At 38.5% G+C, this 15,427-nt stretch overlaps 1 protein-coding gene across 2 annotated transcripts in view; it reads right to left on the bottom strand.

Annotated features, from left to right (window-relative positions):
- The window catches only part of orc3 (origin recognition complex, subunit 3), a 75,699-nt gene that overhangs the window by 12,396 nt on the left and 47,876 nt on the right, over nucleotides 1–15,427 (bottom strand). For both annotated transcript variants that reach the window (XM_064335743.1, XM_064335733.1), the window contains exons 12-16: nucleotides 13,964–14,080; nucleotides 12,998–13,077; nucleotides 10,754–10,887; nucleotides 10,306–10,412; nucleotides 10,071–10,168 (exon numbers count right to left, since the gene is read on the bottom strand). In XM_064335743.1, coding sequence (XP_064191813.1) covers nucleotides 10,071–10,168; nucleotides 10,306–10,412; nucleotides 10,754–10,887; nucleotides 12,998–13,077; nucleotides 13,964–14,080 — 536 coding nt within the window. The remainder of the gene's footprint in view (nucleotides 1–10,070; nucleotides 10,169–10,305; nucleotides 10,413–10,753; nucleotides 10,888–12,997; nucleotides 13,078–13,963; nucleotides 14,081–15,427) is intronic.

Genomic DNA, 15,427 nt, shown 5'->3' with positions numbered 1-15,427 from the left:
CGCCCGCCATATTTCTTTTTTTTGAAGCAAAAAATTTATACCATTTACAATACTAACCTAGATTATTTTATTCATAATTTAGGTTGAAATACAGTGCCACAAAAACAATCATAGCAAAAATGAGTTTGTCTAAATTGTGCATTGCTGCAAATCAAAACATAATAGTATATTTTACTACAAATCAAATGTTTTGACTCATGAAACTCACATTTGCATCATCCTTAAGAGGGAAATATTATCTTTTCATCAGTATAGGGGACTGCGTTTGTGATTGGCCATTTTCATTTTTTATTGGCCATATAGTAGATTTTAAGCTTATAATTAATCACTATCAATCGATTAATGGGTGTAAATTTGCATCCCTAGTCTACACAGGTAGAGCTAACTACCAAGCTAGCTATGTATCTAGCAAATGGGATTTTGATAGCTAATTCACAACTGCTAGCTAGCTAATTAGGTAGCTACTAGCTACCATCATGGTTCACAGGCTAGAAAGTCAGCTACCTAGTGTAATTCACAACTGCAGCCTTCTTAGCTACCAGCTACCTTTATAGTTTGCAGGTTAGCAAGGTAGTTTGCAAAGCTATTAAATGAACTCACATAACTCCAACCAATGTTATGCAGGCACCAGTCATTTGGTCATTTTGACCAGCACTTGGAAAAAATGAGTTTCACTCCACTAGTCAAAATGAAGTAAAATTACTCAAATGCATTCACTTCTGATACGGTAAATATTAGCAATTTATGATATTGAAATAGGTAATTAGATATAAAATAATTTAATAACTGCCGCTAGCTTTTCAGCTGATGTGTTTGTGGTGTTAATAATAATATACTGTAGGTAGGGTTCGACCTATCGTTGAATGTGAGGGAGCGCTGTCCCCCTCGTTAACCAAAATTGCAAAAGCCTTCCCATAAGTAAATGGGAGGGCTTTTGCAATTGAAGAAAAGCACTGATTCCACAAAATGGGAACGTTCTTTCCTGAACAAAGCAGCTGCACTAATGGTCACTGGTACATCGGCAGCATAGAGTAGAAGGTGGCGGTTATGTAGAAAATGTTACATGGATTTGCCAATCGTATATCGGTCCAGAATGCATTCTGAGGGAACAACATTGAGTTAATTATCTATTTGCTAGTTACATCAATGTGAATGTGGTTACAATGAACGAGCGGTGCTTAAACAAGCAGTGCTTAACTTGTTGGTGCAATCCCCTAGTGGCTATTACGCCGGCATCATGAAATTGTTTAACTCAGACTTTCAGTGCTCCTGCAACCAAATTATGAGTTCAAAACACAAACTCTTTGTTCTAGATTAGTAGATGATTCCACCCTTGTCGTGCCTGTCCTCCATTTAACAAGCACCCCTTCCCTGCAGTCTCATCTGCAACTACCCCCCCAACCAAAATACACTGGACAGTAGTGTCTATCTGGGCATTCATAAAAAACATTCTTTCAAAAATTTGTATTCAGTCATAACAACAATATAAAGCCAACAATAGTCATGTTTCCATAAACGTATTTTGATGCGCATTTTGCTATTTATGGAAACAGCAAAATGCGCAAGTACCTCAAATTCGCAAAAAAGTTTTTATGCTCGCTTGAAGTGGTTTTTGCCTTTTTCGAAAAAGAGTTAATGCGCAAAATGAGAAATGGAAACAGTTTTTTCGAATAAGTTCTGACGTAGCAAACATTTAAGTCACATGACTGATCAGCTGTTTCCGTTGTCGGCGTCTTCCCGGATATTCGAAGATATTCTCTTCGTCTCCGGACAGCATGAAACATGGCAAATACTAGCTGAAATTAAAAAGAACAATTACAACTTGCCCAGCTGAAAGTAATTCCTGAAGACCTCTTTCCATTTTTCGCTATAGTTTTTCGCTCGTAGACTTGTTTTGTTTCTGGTTTGCAACCTCTTCTTCTACTCTATTTATTACAGCCATACAACGTAGCCTATACCACCAACTTCGGACGTAACTATGCTTTGCGTAGCCTGGTTCATTCGCTCCAAACCAGTTAATGGAAACACTCTTAATGCACATTCTTTTTTTTTTCTTTTTTGCAATATTTCTAAAGTTCGCTTAAAATTTGCTTGACAATTTAATAGAAACGTGGCTAATAGCCGAAGGTATGCCAGTACAGCTGTTAAAAACGCTGCTCATTGAACACTAAAATTCAAAAATTATACTGTCAATATCTGGGACTAAATATGGAATAAATATTCAATCTGATCATTGGTTTTACATGTAAAGATGTCCCTGTCGAAACTGAGTGGTCATATATTGTCATGGACAATCTTGAAATATATGCTCATTTGTGACGCCTGGATACCTTCCAAAATATAAGTGCGTAATACCACACATGTTGTTTATGGTGTTGTTGCCCTTGGTAGTACAATCTGGCTCGAGTGCCAATTAATCTATCCAATAGGTAACAGAATAAGCTTTCCAACAAGGTATAATTATATTTTTGGAATAGCGTTTTATAGCTTAGCGTAACCTAAAGATTTGTCTCATTATCACCGCATTACACATTCAGTCTGTGGTAGCAGTAAAGACAATACACCCGGCGAAAATATCGATGAGTTTCATTATTTCTTGGAAAATATTATTATTCTAGACCTAGCTGATATACTGTTGTCTGTACTAAGCCAGGAGAACGACAGAATTGATTCTGTGTCTAGTGAATATGCAAGTGTTACTGCTGAAAATATTTCGGTTATATACATTGTTTTTGAAATTGAGTGTCTTTAACCCCTTAGCGCACATGCCAAATCTTGCCAATCCTTGCCCATTTAGGGGGTACCCTATTTAAAGCTTTATAACTCCAGATGAGAACACCACAGAGACTTGAAAAATGGCTTAAGTGAAGCAAGACATTTGTACAATCTACAATACTAACGCAGATTAGTTTATAGGAAGAAATAAAGTGCCACAAATGGTGGCAATGAAATACTGAGAGATTGCATATATAGAGCAGGTTAAACTATACATGTGCTGGATCAAAAACTTTTTGACCACAAGTTCATAAAATGAACTTGCTGTAAATGCATTGCTGTAAATCACAACACATTCATGTATTTCACTACAAATCAACTGTTTTGACTCAAGAAACTCAATGTTGCATCATTTTCAAGTGGGAATTACAAGCTTTCCATCAGTACAGTGGTCTAAAATATCTAGGGGTCCAGAAACATATCCAAAATCTCTCCAAAAATGAATAAAATGCTTTTTGTCCATTATAAAGCATATAAATGAGCCCCTTATGAAGGTTTAAGATGAAACATTGCTATCAGATTAAAAAATAATGCAAACATATTGTCACACAATGCGGTACAGTACCTAAATGTGTAATAATTAACTCTTGTATGTATTTCTATACTCTGTACTCTCGTATGTTTTCTTGTATGGGGATGGGACAACATGAAAACTATTTTCAACTGTCCACCACGTTTTGGCAATGTCCAACTCTCACGTCATCACTGTTGCATGTTTCACAAAAACTATTATATTACTAACTAACGCTTACATTACAGTGTGAAATATCCACATATATTAGCACTAACCTATTTAAAGACACTCAATTTCAAAAATAACGTATATAACCAAAGTATTTTGAGCAGTAATACTTACATAGCAATGATGAAATCATATCTGTGTTCAGTCGATGGAGACAGACACAGTAAATCAATGATACTGTTCTATTCGCTTCTGTTTTGCTCCAGAAAACGAAGTCAGCTAGGTCTATCAGCAAACATATGCCTTAGCGATGCCCAGAAGTCCTCAATAATAATAGTATTTTCCAAGAAATTACGAAAAATCATTGACCACGTTTCGCGAGGTGCAGCATCTTTTACTGCTACCACAGAGTGAATGCGTAAGTGAATGCGATAAGAAAATTATACTCTCACCTACTGAATAAATGAACTGTCAATCAAGCCAGACTGTACTAAAAAGGGCGACAACGCCGTAAACAACGTGTGGTATTACACACAGCTATTTTGGAAGGTACCCAAGCATCACAAATGCGCGTATATTACACAAACGGATTTCCCAAGACAATATATGACCACACAGTCTCAAAAGGTAAAACCAATGGTAAGGTTGTATATTTATTCAATATTTAGTCCCAGATATTGACTGTAGAATGACATGGTATTATTTTTAAAAACTTTTTCTTGTTTATTTCGTTATTCAGTGAGCAGCGTTTTCACTGCTGTATTGGCATATTTTAGGGATATTGTCAGGTTTATCTTGTTGCTATGACGGAATACGATTTTTTAGTGGTGAAAGAATATTTTTATGAATACCAAGATAGACAATATCGTCCATTATGTCATGGGTGGGGGGTGTAGTTGCAGATGAGACTGCAGGGAGGGGATGTGTGTTAAATGAACGACCAGAGCGACAATGGTGGCGCTATGAAACTCCGTATTTGGCAGAGTTGTCGTGTATCGTCTACTAATGAAACTAAAACAGCGCGTTTCTGTTTTTAACTGATACTTTTGTTGCAGCAGCACCGAATGTCTGAGTTCAGTACCACTAGGGGCCTTGTGCTAAGAGGTTAAATGGGTTAGTAATATTTAATGAGGATTTCACGCACTGTAAAGTAAGCGTCCGCCCAGCTTCAGCAGTGTTTGGGTTTCATGCACCGGATGTGATGTGGGCTGGCTGCCAAAACGTGGTGGACGGTTGAATAATATTGTTTTAATGTCATGCCATTCCCATAAAAGAAAAAATTACATAGTGTAGAGTACTGAAAACACATACGAGCGTAAATGATTACACATTTAGGCACTGTACCACATTGTGTGACAATATTTTAGCATTATTTTTAAATCTGATATCAATGTTTCATCTTAAACCTTCATAAGGGGCACATTTATATGCTTTATAATGGACAAAAAGCATTTTATTCATTTTTGGAGAGATTTAGGATGTTTTCTAAATATTTTTAGACCCTGATGCAAAAGTGAGTTTCTCGAGTCAAAGAAACTTCATTTGTAGCAAAACCCATCAAAAATCGTATTCCGTCTAAGATATGCCAATACAGCAGTGAAAACGCTGCTCACTGAATAATGAAATAAACGAGACAAAGTTTTCAAAAATGATACCATGTCATTCTACAGTCAATATCTGGGACTAAATATTGAATAAATACATAACCTTACCATTGGTTTTACGCGTAGAGATGTCCTTTTTGAGACTGAGTGGTCATATATTGTCTTGGACAATCCGTTTTTTAAATATACGCGCATTTGTGATGCCTGGGTATCTTCCAAAATAGCTGTGTATAATACCACACGTGTCGTTTACGGCGTTGTTGCCCTTTTTAGTCTGGCTTGATTGACAATTCATTTATTCAGTAGATGAGAGTATAACCTTTCTAACGATGTGTAACATGTCTAATTTTGCTTTTGGAATAACGTTTTATAGGTCACCGAAAATTTTCTTATCGCATTCACTTATTCACTCGCTCTGTGGTAGCAGTAAAATATGCTGTACCTAACGAAAAGGTTAACGATTTTTCGTAATTTCTTGGAAAATACTATTATTATTGAGGACTTCTGGGCACAGCTAAGTCATATATTTGCTGTGAATGAGTGAATTGTATCGTTGATTTACTGTCTCTTCCTCCATCTACTGAACAGAGATAACATTTCATCATTGATATGTAAGTATTACTGCTCAAAATGTTTCGGCTATACACGTAATTTTTGAAATAGAGTGTCTTTAAATAGGTTAGTGCTAATATATGTGGATATTTATATATAGGTTGTGGTATTATATAATGTGGATACTTCACACTGTAATGTAAGCATTAGTTAGTAGTGTAATAGTTTTTGTGATGCATGCAACAGTGATGGTCAGTGGAGGATATGCTAAAACCAAAAACCAAAAACAGACCAAAATACACAGAATCCTCGTCCATATCGTCAGCCAACGAAACATAACATAAAAAAACAAAACAGAATGGGGAGCGATGACAACAACTGGCACATATTTATTACACACACAACGGGACGCCTTCACCGCGTCACTTCCTATCGTCACTAGTTTTTCTTAGATACTTCCTAGTCCTGGTTTTAGCAGCCCGACGGAAACAGAAACCGTAACCGTTCCCACGAGTCCTGAGCAGCGCGGAATGGCACGGAGCGGCCCTGGTAACGGTTCGGCCCTACAGTGGGAAAGCGCCTCTTGTTACAGGAGTCCCATAGGGATCTGTACTGGGGCCTCTGCTGTTCTCTATATACACTAAATCTGTCGGGCCAGTTATTAATTTGCACAGCTTCTCATCACCGTTATGAAGATGATACGCAACTCTTCTCTTTCCCAACCTCTGCCGTACAGGTCATTTTCCTCTCAATACATTTACATTTTCCTCTCCCTGGACTCGCCACCCTTCTCGAAGTCTGTGGGAGTTCAGGTTAAAAGGGGAAGCTGGTCGCCCGTTCTGTTCCAAAACACGCAACCGAATCCTCCGCTAGTCGCTTGCTTCTTGGGACTTGCTCTGCAGGAAGCGTAGGTCGTGCGTGGCTCTCCTAGTTCTTCAACCAGCGGTGATTAGCGGTAATCATAGGAGCGCCTCATTCCTCCCGCAGCCAGTAGCCGAGGATATCCGTGCCTAACTCCGTTGCAGGCCTTGCGAACTCTTCCTGGCATGTGGACTCACATGAGAGGGAGACGGAAGAAGGGTAGCGAGTCCAGGGAGAGGAAAATGGAACAGAGAGTGCGAAACAACAGCAACCTCCGTTTTATTGCAGGCTGCACATTTCGAATGTACAGCAAGCCAATACTCTTCAAAGGAAGAGTAGCTACTGTTACAATACAGTAGCTAATGGAAATCTAAATAAACAAACAAACTAACAGGAAAGCTGCAGTAGGGGGCGTGGTTAAGTGAGTCACTCTGAGGTGGACATATGGGATTTTGAGTTCAGTGTCTTTTGTAGGCTATGGTACCTACATGCATTTATAAGTCACCACTAGTGTTGCAAAGGGTCGGAATATTTCCGGTAAATTTCTGGTAAACTTCCGGAAATTTTGGAAGGGAAGTTAAGCTCGGGAATTTTGCACAATTTCAATATTAAAATCTTACCTTTTAATAGTGAACTTATTTGGGCGGGAATACACATAAAAAAGCAATACTAGGTCTTATGGCATGTTTTGGTTGAAAGGATTCCCATTTAATTGGATTGTAACCATGCACTGCATTCAGCAGCGCACTCTTCCATCACATGTACTGATAATTTGCCAGCATCCCTTTAAAGGTGCAGTGTGCAGAATTTAGTGGCATCTAGCGGAATGGACTTGGCAGAAATGGAATATAATATTCATAAGTATGTTTTAGTTAGTGTATAATCCCATGAAAATAAGAATTGTTGTTTTCGTTACCTTAGAATGAGCCCTTTATATCTACATAGGGAGCGGGTCCTCTTCCACGGAGGCCGCCATGTTTCTACAGTAGCCCAGAACGGACAAACGGCTCTAGAGGGGGCACATTTGGCGGGGTACCTTCCAAAATAGCTGTGCGTAATACCACACGTTGTTTACAACGTCGCCATTTTTAATACAGTCTGGCTTGATTGACAATCCATTTATTCAGTAGGTGAGAGTATAAGCTTTCTAATGATGTATAACATGTTTAATTTTGCTTTTTGAATAGAGTTTCATTGGTCAGCGTAATCAAAGGTTTGTTAACATCGCATTCACTTCCGCATTCACTCTGTGGTAGCAGTAAAATACGCTGCACCTAACGAAATGTTAATTTTTCGTAATTTCTTGGAAATACGATTATTATTGAGGACTTCTGGGCATAGCTATGCCATATGTTTGCTGATAGACCTAGCTGACATCGTTTTCTGGTGTGAGACAGAAGCGGATAGAAATATATCATTGATTTACTCGGTCTCTGTCTATTGAAAACAGATAAGATTTCATCATTGCTATGTAAGTATTAGGCCTACTGTTCAAAATATTTCGGTTATAAACGTAATTTTTGAAATTGAGTGTCTTTAAATAGGTTAGTGGTATTTTATAATGAGCATATTTCACACTGTAATGTAAGCGTTAGTTAGTAGTGTAATAGTTTTTGTGATGCATCATCTCTTTCTATGATTTACCACGCAAAGCAGCTAACGTTAGCAATAAAATGCTACCACAATGCAGAACAAATAACAATCATAATCGCTCTCTTACTTGTAAGCTATGACCTATAGTTTTACAGACTAAATAACTAAATACAATTTATACATCTATCAAGGAACCTCATCACTTGACACTTGGCTACTCGATGCTGTCGTAGATGATGACATCATTTTTGGAACTTACAGGCCACCGTAGCTTCATCTACGTCATTGGAAAGGGAGGGGTGAGGGGAGGTGAGGGGGGGTATTCAGTTGGTTGCAATCTGCAACCTCACCGCTAGATGCCACTAAATTCTACACACTGCACCTTTGAATAGGAATTCAGTAAAATTACAACCCTCTGCATGCACAGTGCATTCTCCCATTACATGTGCAGCCCACATTACTGCCAACACTACCGCACTGTCTGAGCCAAAGGACTACATGCTTTCAGGTTTGATTATATTCAAGTTTTGATTATATTACTGGAATTAATATATTTTATATTTTTTATGATATTTCAGTTAAACGGCAGATAGTAGCCTAATGCAAAGTACACAGTGTACACCTTGTTAACACCTGCTAGCTATCTGTTACCATGTGTTAGGATACAGAAAGTTTGTGCTGTAGGAGACAGACAGATTTGTGTATTCCAAAACCTCACGTGCATGTGAGAGTCCGCCATTGTTTTACAAAGACAACCAATAAGACACAGTGGTAGAAATTGCAGCCTATAGGGCAACTCTGTATAACAAACAACCAATCAGAGTTCATGCTGTATTCTGCGCACAAATTTGAATATATGTAAATGTAACTGTATAAACTCCACAAACTCTAACAGTTGAATTGAACATTTTTGTGTGAATCCCTGTTGCTGGCTTTCTGTATAATAAATGCTTCCTGATTTTTAAACACTAACTTCGGATCTGCTTCTACCTGGAACGACGGTCACTATTGTTCTTGGCAACATTTCTGGTTACCAACACATGTGATGCAGCTTGATTGAGCATGCTAAGTGAGGAGTTTTAATTCATCTATTCCCATTCGTCCTTTATTGTAAAACATTTATTTTATAAATGAGTTGTTCATTTAAACCCTAAGGCATATTCTGAATTGTTATTTTGTTATTTTTTGTTTTTGTCATGGAAAAAGGGGTCGTAACAAATATTTTTTGTTGACAAAATTAACGACGTCTGATAGGTAGGATATTTTTATCGCTGTGAAGCAGCATGGAGCCGTTGGATAAATATTGGTAATTTTGGACAAGCAATTAGTTTCTCTTCAAAACTTTCCGTCTTTGGTCACGTAGTGTGCTGCCGACGTCACTTGGCACTACTCATGGTATACTGCTCGTCACTAGAACCGCGGGGTCAACTGACCCCTTGCGCAGTAAAATGGGATGTATTTTGTTAATGTTTATTCCACATGTCTGTCATTCCTTGACTTTTTCTAAAAACTTGCGCTTCAACCATCTATGTAAATAGAATTCTAAAACAACACTTGGAAGACTGTTTTTAGGGGGGTTTTTTTAGGTGTTAAGAGAAAAGCCTTTTTTTTGGAGGGGGGTCATAGAGAATGTTTGCAATTATGTCTGCTTATGATATAGTAAAAGGTTTGTTTCCATCTGCATATGACATGGTAAATGCAGCCTGAGCAAATAGGGCTATATTTCCATTTTATTCCCGTTATTTCCCGTTAATTCCCATAAATTCCTGTTAATTCCCATAAATTCAACCCTAGTCACCACTCACAGAAGTTCAAAAACTTAAGGCCGTTTCCATTAAACAGTTTTCCTCACAATGATTGCAAGAGGTGACATCCATGTCAAATGCAGACATACTGCACAGATATGTACAGGCACTGACATGCTCGCATTTGTAACAAAAATGGCAAATCACATAAATATACACTGATATGTTATAGGAAAAGCTTGGCTGCATTTCACCTACTTGACAAGGCTGTCAATATATTCAATGGTTTCATTTCTGAGCAGCTCAAATGGGCTTCTTTTCTTTGTCTTACGACACTCCTTCATCTGCAGCAGAGTCTGGAAGGAAAGGGAACTTCAGTGTGGTGAAAAATGCACAAGTATTTATTTTCCAGTCACAGGTCACATACTTTATGAATCTCCACTGAATCTAGACCTACTGCACCTGTAGTCAATAATAATGTTGGAAAATCTACCTTCTGAAGCTGGAACAAGTCAGTCTTCTTCTGTAAGCCATTTTCAGAAAAGCAGTCATTTTCCCTGCCCTCCCCATGACCACCTAGAGCAGAAGGATCCGTGAACGCTGTAATCACGGAAGACAAACTTCATTAATAGGTGGCAAAACCCCTGGAAAATATGTAGTCGAACATTCCATACACCTATACAACCTTAGTAGGGCTAATTAACTGGCACGTAGTAGGAAAAATCACACTACCTTGAAAAAAGCTCCAAAAAGTCATGCACGTTGTGACGTTTTGTTTTAACAAAAATGATACTTTCATAAATTGGTCTCCCCAAGTAGAAAAACTTGGCAGTCCGTCGTACTGGGTTTAAGGGTTGTCAGAGGTATGTTAAATGTTGGAGTGGGGAATACTGCAGCAGAGCAGGCCATTTTTTAAAATCTTTTTTTTCCTTTTAGCTTACCATCCAGTTGCTGAAGTCTGTCTTTGAGATCCTGCAGATGTTTCAGGGCATCCCTTAGTTCCTTGGTCTTTCCAGATTTAAGGGTTTCAACACAATTTTGCAAAACTGTGAGAAGTTCATCCTTAGCCAGTATCCTAGGAGTAAGTATTGTGTTGCATTTTAGAACAAACGTATGTCTACAACATTGTTCAAAATGTAAACATATTTGCTCACACTTCCCTTCCATTAGGTTAAATAATAACAGGTAAATCCAACAATAGTTTTTACTTTTTTTTTGTTGTTGTTGCCATTTTCTCCCCAATTTTTTAGTCGTTATACCAATTCCCCGTGTGTATCACGGTCCTGGCCGATGCACTATCCTCTGTCGGTCTGGGGAGGGTGTAGACTACCACATGCCTCCTCCGATACATGTGGCGTCGCCAGATGCTTCTTTTCACCTGACAGCGAGGAGTTTCACTGGGAGAGTGTAACGCGTGCGGATAAATAATATCAAAGTTTTTGCATTCTACAAAAAACTTGAAAAAAGTCCTGATTGGCTACTGATTCTTACAGCCTTGGTATGCTGGGCACATTTCAACGACAACAAAACAAATTAAAATAAATAATATCAAAGTTCTTGCATTCTACAAAAAAACTTGTATTCAAGTCCTGATTGGCTACTGAATCTTACAACAAGTCTTGGAATGCTGGGAACATTTAAATAGGAATGGGAATCGAGAACCAGTTCCAAGTTGTCCTATTCATTGGAATCGTATGCCTCCGAGTTTATCGATATCGCTTATCGAAGCCAGCATGTTTTTACGACAGCTGCCCATTGCAAAGCAAGACGTAACGCCTTGGGGGAGGCACGCACGCAGGCAGCCTCTCTCAGGTGTGTTTTGCGCATGTTCCGTAATTTACATAGCAACTATACGCTCACAGTGGCCTTTTGAGACTGAGCGGCCATATATTGCCTTGAACAGTCTGTTTGTGTAACATACGCGCATTTGTGATGCCTGGGTAACTTCCAAAATAGCTGTATGTAATACCGCAAGTTGTTTGCGGCATTGTCGCCCTTTTTAGTACAGTCTGGCTCAATTGACAATTCATCTATTCAATAGGTGAAACTATAAGCTTTCTAATGATGTATATGTCTAATACTGCTTTTGGAATAGCGTTTTATAGGTCAGCCTAACCTAAAAATTTCTTATCGCATTCACTTACGAATTCACTCTGTGGTAGCAGTAAAAGATGCTGTACCTAACGAAACGTTGTCAACGGTCTTTCGTAATTTCTTGGAAAATACTATTATTATTAAAGGAGTACCATGGTGATTTTCACACTTTCTCGGTTTTATGTGCTATTTGCACAAGAGGCATTGAAGAAACACAATGAGTGAAGTATTAAATATGTCCGTTCTGTATTTTTGGAGAAATATGCGTTTTAAATTTATCGTCCTATTTTCAACCGGTTGGGAAAGTTGTCAACTTGATGCGTCACGAACACAGTAACCACTCCCCTTTCCACGCCCCGTAAACCCATGGATAACTCGAGACCCATAGTTTGTGCCGCTGGCTTACGGGCAAGACAATGCAAATATTTGACTAACGTTAGGTTCACTTAAATTAGAGTGCCTTTTAAGGACTATTAGATTATTTCTGGTTATATTAATTTAGCTAGCTAGCTAGCTAACGGTAGCTAGCTAGGTAGTTTGCTTTCATAAGGCAATGTTATCAATAGCATTAGCTAGCTAGTTTGCTTTTATGAGAACGTTATATTTGTGCTAGTTGTGTTAGTTTTGTGCTGCATTATACAATGTCATATACAGTTTGTTGTTGTCAAAATAAAATGAACTTGAAATGTTTAGATTTTTTGAGGAAAATTAATCGTTTAGATCAATCGACTAATCGGCAAAATAGTCGATAGGTTTATCGATAGAAAAATAGTAGTTAGTGGCAGCCCTACAGTGACCGTATAAACATACTGCAAGTGTGCCTAAAAACAAACGCCCAAAAATTGCTGCACAAGAAGAGGATTGGGTCCAGGGAGAGTGGACACAGCATGAGCATGCAAGAATGGCATATTTGGTTTAAAAAACTAAAAAAGAATATTAATGAACCACCTTTCACATGTTTTTAGAGAACAGTGAATTTATTAAACTTAAAGTTTATTAAAGTTGCTTGTTAGCCATATAACAATCCCAAATTGTAGCAATGTCAAATCAAATTTATGCTAAACCATCCAATATTTTTCCAATCTACTTACTTGAGAAGTTGCATGGCTGATTCATAGTCCTCAGTCTCCCACACGTCCTTCTCCAGACAGGTCACGTGCAGCTCTCTTATCTGACATGACATGTAATGTTACAAGAGAGTTGTGCCAGGGAATTCCACACACTATGAATGTGTTAAGAGCACCAAGGATGTTCTATTAAAGACAGGTGAAGGTGTAAAGGCCAACTATACCAAAAATCTGTTTTGTATTCTGCCCATCTTCTGATAAAAGGACAAAAACCTAGACAATACAGCATTTTCTATGGACTGTCCTTTGTTTTATACAATATGAAATATCAATTCAAAGGGAAGTTAAACTAGGCAGCAAACAGAGAAAACAGAGGTATCATAAAAGTTGGTTTGAGTTGTGACAAGACTACACAGAAATGCTCTGCCAAAGGCTGCCAGGCTAGATGGAATTTATCACTCAGCACTGGGTCAGGTAGGCGGTGACATGCGGATTGTAGAAGCTGATGCTTATTCAACAACAATCAAGGATGAAAGCTAAACGTACATGCCTGCAGTTATGTTGTGCTATACTGGTACTCAACCTACCGACTGTCCCAATTTGCTGATCACATCACTGTCACTACTACCACCAAACAAGAGATAGAAAAAAAACTTCAGAACTGAATAAATACATCAGGTGGTCCTTGTAAATGGATTAAATACCCCCACAGAGGGTATTTAAACCAGTCAGGCTGAACACTCGCCAAACGAATGGCCTTAGCAGAACTGATTTCTGAAGAGCCAGGACATCTTTCCTCATGTAAACACGCTAGGTGCCCTTTAAGACAAGTACAGGAAAACAGCTCCACCTATTTAACAATTTATTAGTCCAAAGTCTCCACTATATTTCCACCATAAGTAAACAAAAATATTTTGATTCAAGTGATGACTTCAAAGCCATATAAGTAATGTTTTTGTCCATAAACCCCTATTGTTCTCTGGTACTCACCTGCTTTCCCAGGGGATACTTGGGTAGAGAGGATGTTAGCACATGGAGACATCTGAGAATGGGAAAGAAGTTCTTGTGGTATCGATGGAGGCCTTTCAGCAGTTTCTGACACACTTCCTGAAGGAGTTCCCAAAAAACTGATTAAAAAAAACTAAAGACTATCTCAATGCCAAGTAAATGTCATTACTTGCATGCTTGGTCTGTTACAAAATTTAACCTAAGCAAGAAAAAATTCTATTTAATTTGATACTGAAATAGTCCAATTAATTGCAAATTAAACCAAATGGACCAATGTTTGTAAGGACATGCCACAGAAATATATGTTCCAAACAATCACAGACACTTAGCCATTTTAAGAGCATATACAATTCAATCAAACCAGACTTAAGCAGTTTATGATTGATACAAAACCTAAAGCACTTCTAGACTGAAAAATCCAAGAAAATGGATATGCTGTAGCCTGAAAATTGCGGTACCTGGGCTGGAGGTGGGAGCCTTTCTGAAGAGCAAGTGAAAAAAATCTATATTCTCCTAACAGACTAATTAATTACTAACCCCTTCAAGCAAGCCCCCTAGTGGCCAGCACACCATCATGCCCAGATTGCTCAACTCGGACTCACTGCTCCTACAACCCAAGTATGTGTGGAAACAACAAACTCTGTTTTAGCTTTATTAGCACGATACACTACAACGATGCCAAAATACGTTTTTAAGTACCACCATTGTCGCACAAGTCATCCATTTAACATGCACTCCCGCCCTGCAGTCTACATTTGCAACCATATCCCCCAAACATGACACACTGAACAACAGCGTGCACCTGGGAGATCATAACATTCATTCACCACCAAAAAGTTGTATTCCGTCATAGCAACACGATAAAGCCAACAACAGCCGCAAGTATCCCAGGGTTTCCGCCAGTGTGTTGCAAGGCCGGCGGCCCGCCGGGCCTAAGTTGACCCCCCGCCGGGCCTGAGCATCGGGGAATTTTTTTTTTAAATGTTTTTTTGAAGATGTTTTTTAAACTACAGTTACAGTGTGGCAGCTCGGTTGAAAAGCTCACCAGCGACATCTGTTGGTTAAAACGTGAACGCACAGGAAAACAGCAGGTCTGAGATCAGTGTTCTTTATCCTCATTGTGCGTAGAGTGACGTTCAACACCTGATGCTTCCAACTATCACAAGCTTACGTTAACTTAAGCAGTGTGTAGGTAACGTTAAACTAGTAGCATGAATGTAACGTTCAATATATTGTAACATGACTTATTAATCGACCATCGAAATAAAGACTTCACTTGTTTATTAATAACGTTAGCTTGATGACATTGATGTGCACGACAACATTGTCATAAAATTTTTCCCGACCGTGAAAACTGCCTGACTTGTTTACATTTTGGACAGATGTGGCTACAGAGTAAATCAATCGTTTCCGTCGCAGCACTTTCGACACAAGTAATATCGGAAA

This window comes from Anguilla rostrata, chromosome 1, assembly GCF_018555375.3.
Source record: "Anguilla rostrata isolate EN2019 chromosome 1, ASM1855537v3, whole genome shotgun sequence".
Lineage (NCBI taxonomy): Eukaryota > Metazoa > Chordata > Actinopteri > Anguilliformes > Anguillidae > Anguilla > Anguilla rostrata.
The sequence above is the reverse complement of the archived record's forward strand: the minus strand, read 5'-3'. Positions and strand labels throughout refer to the sequence as shown.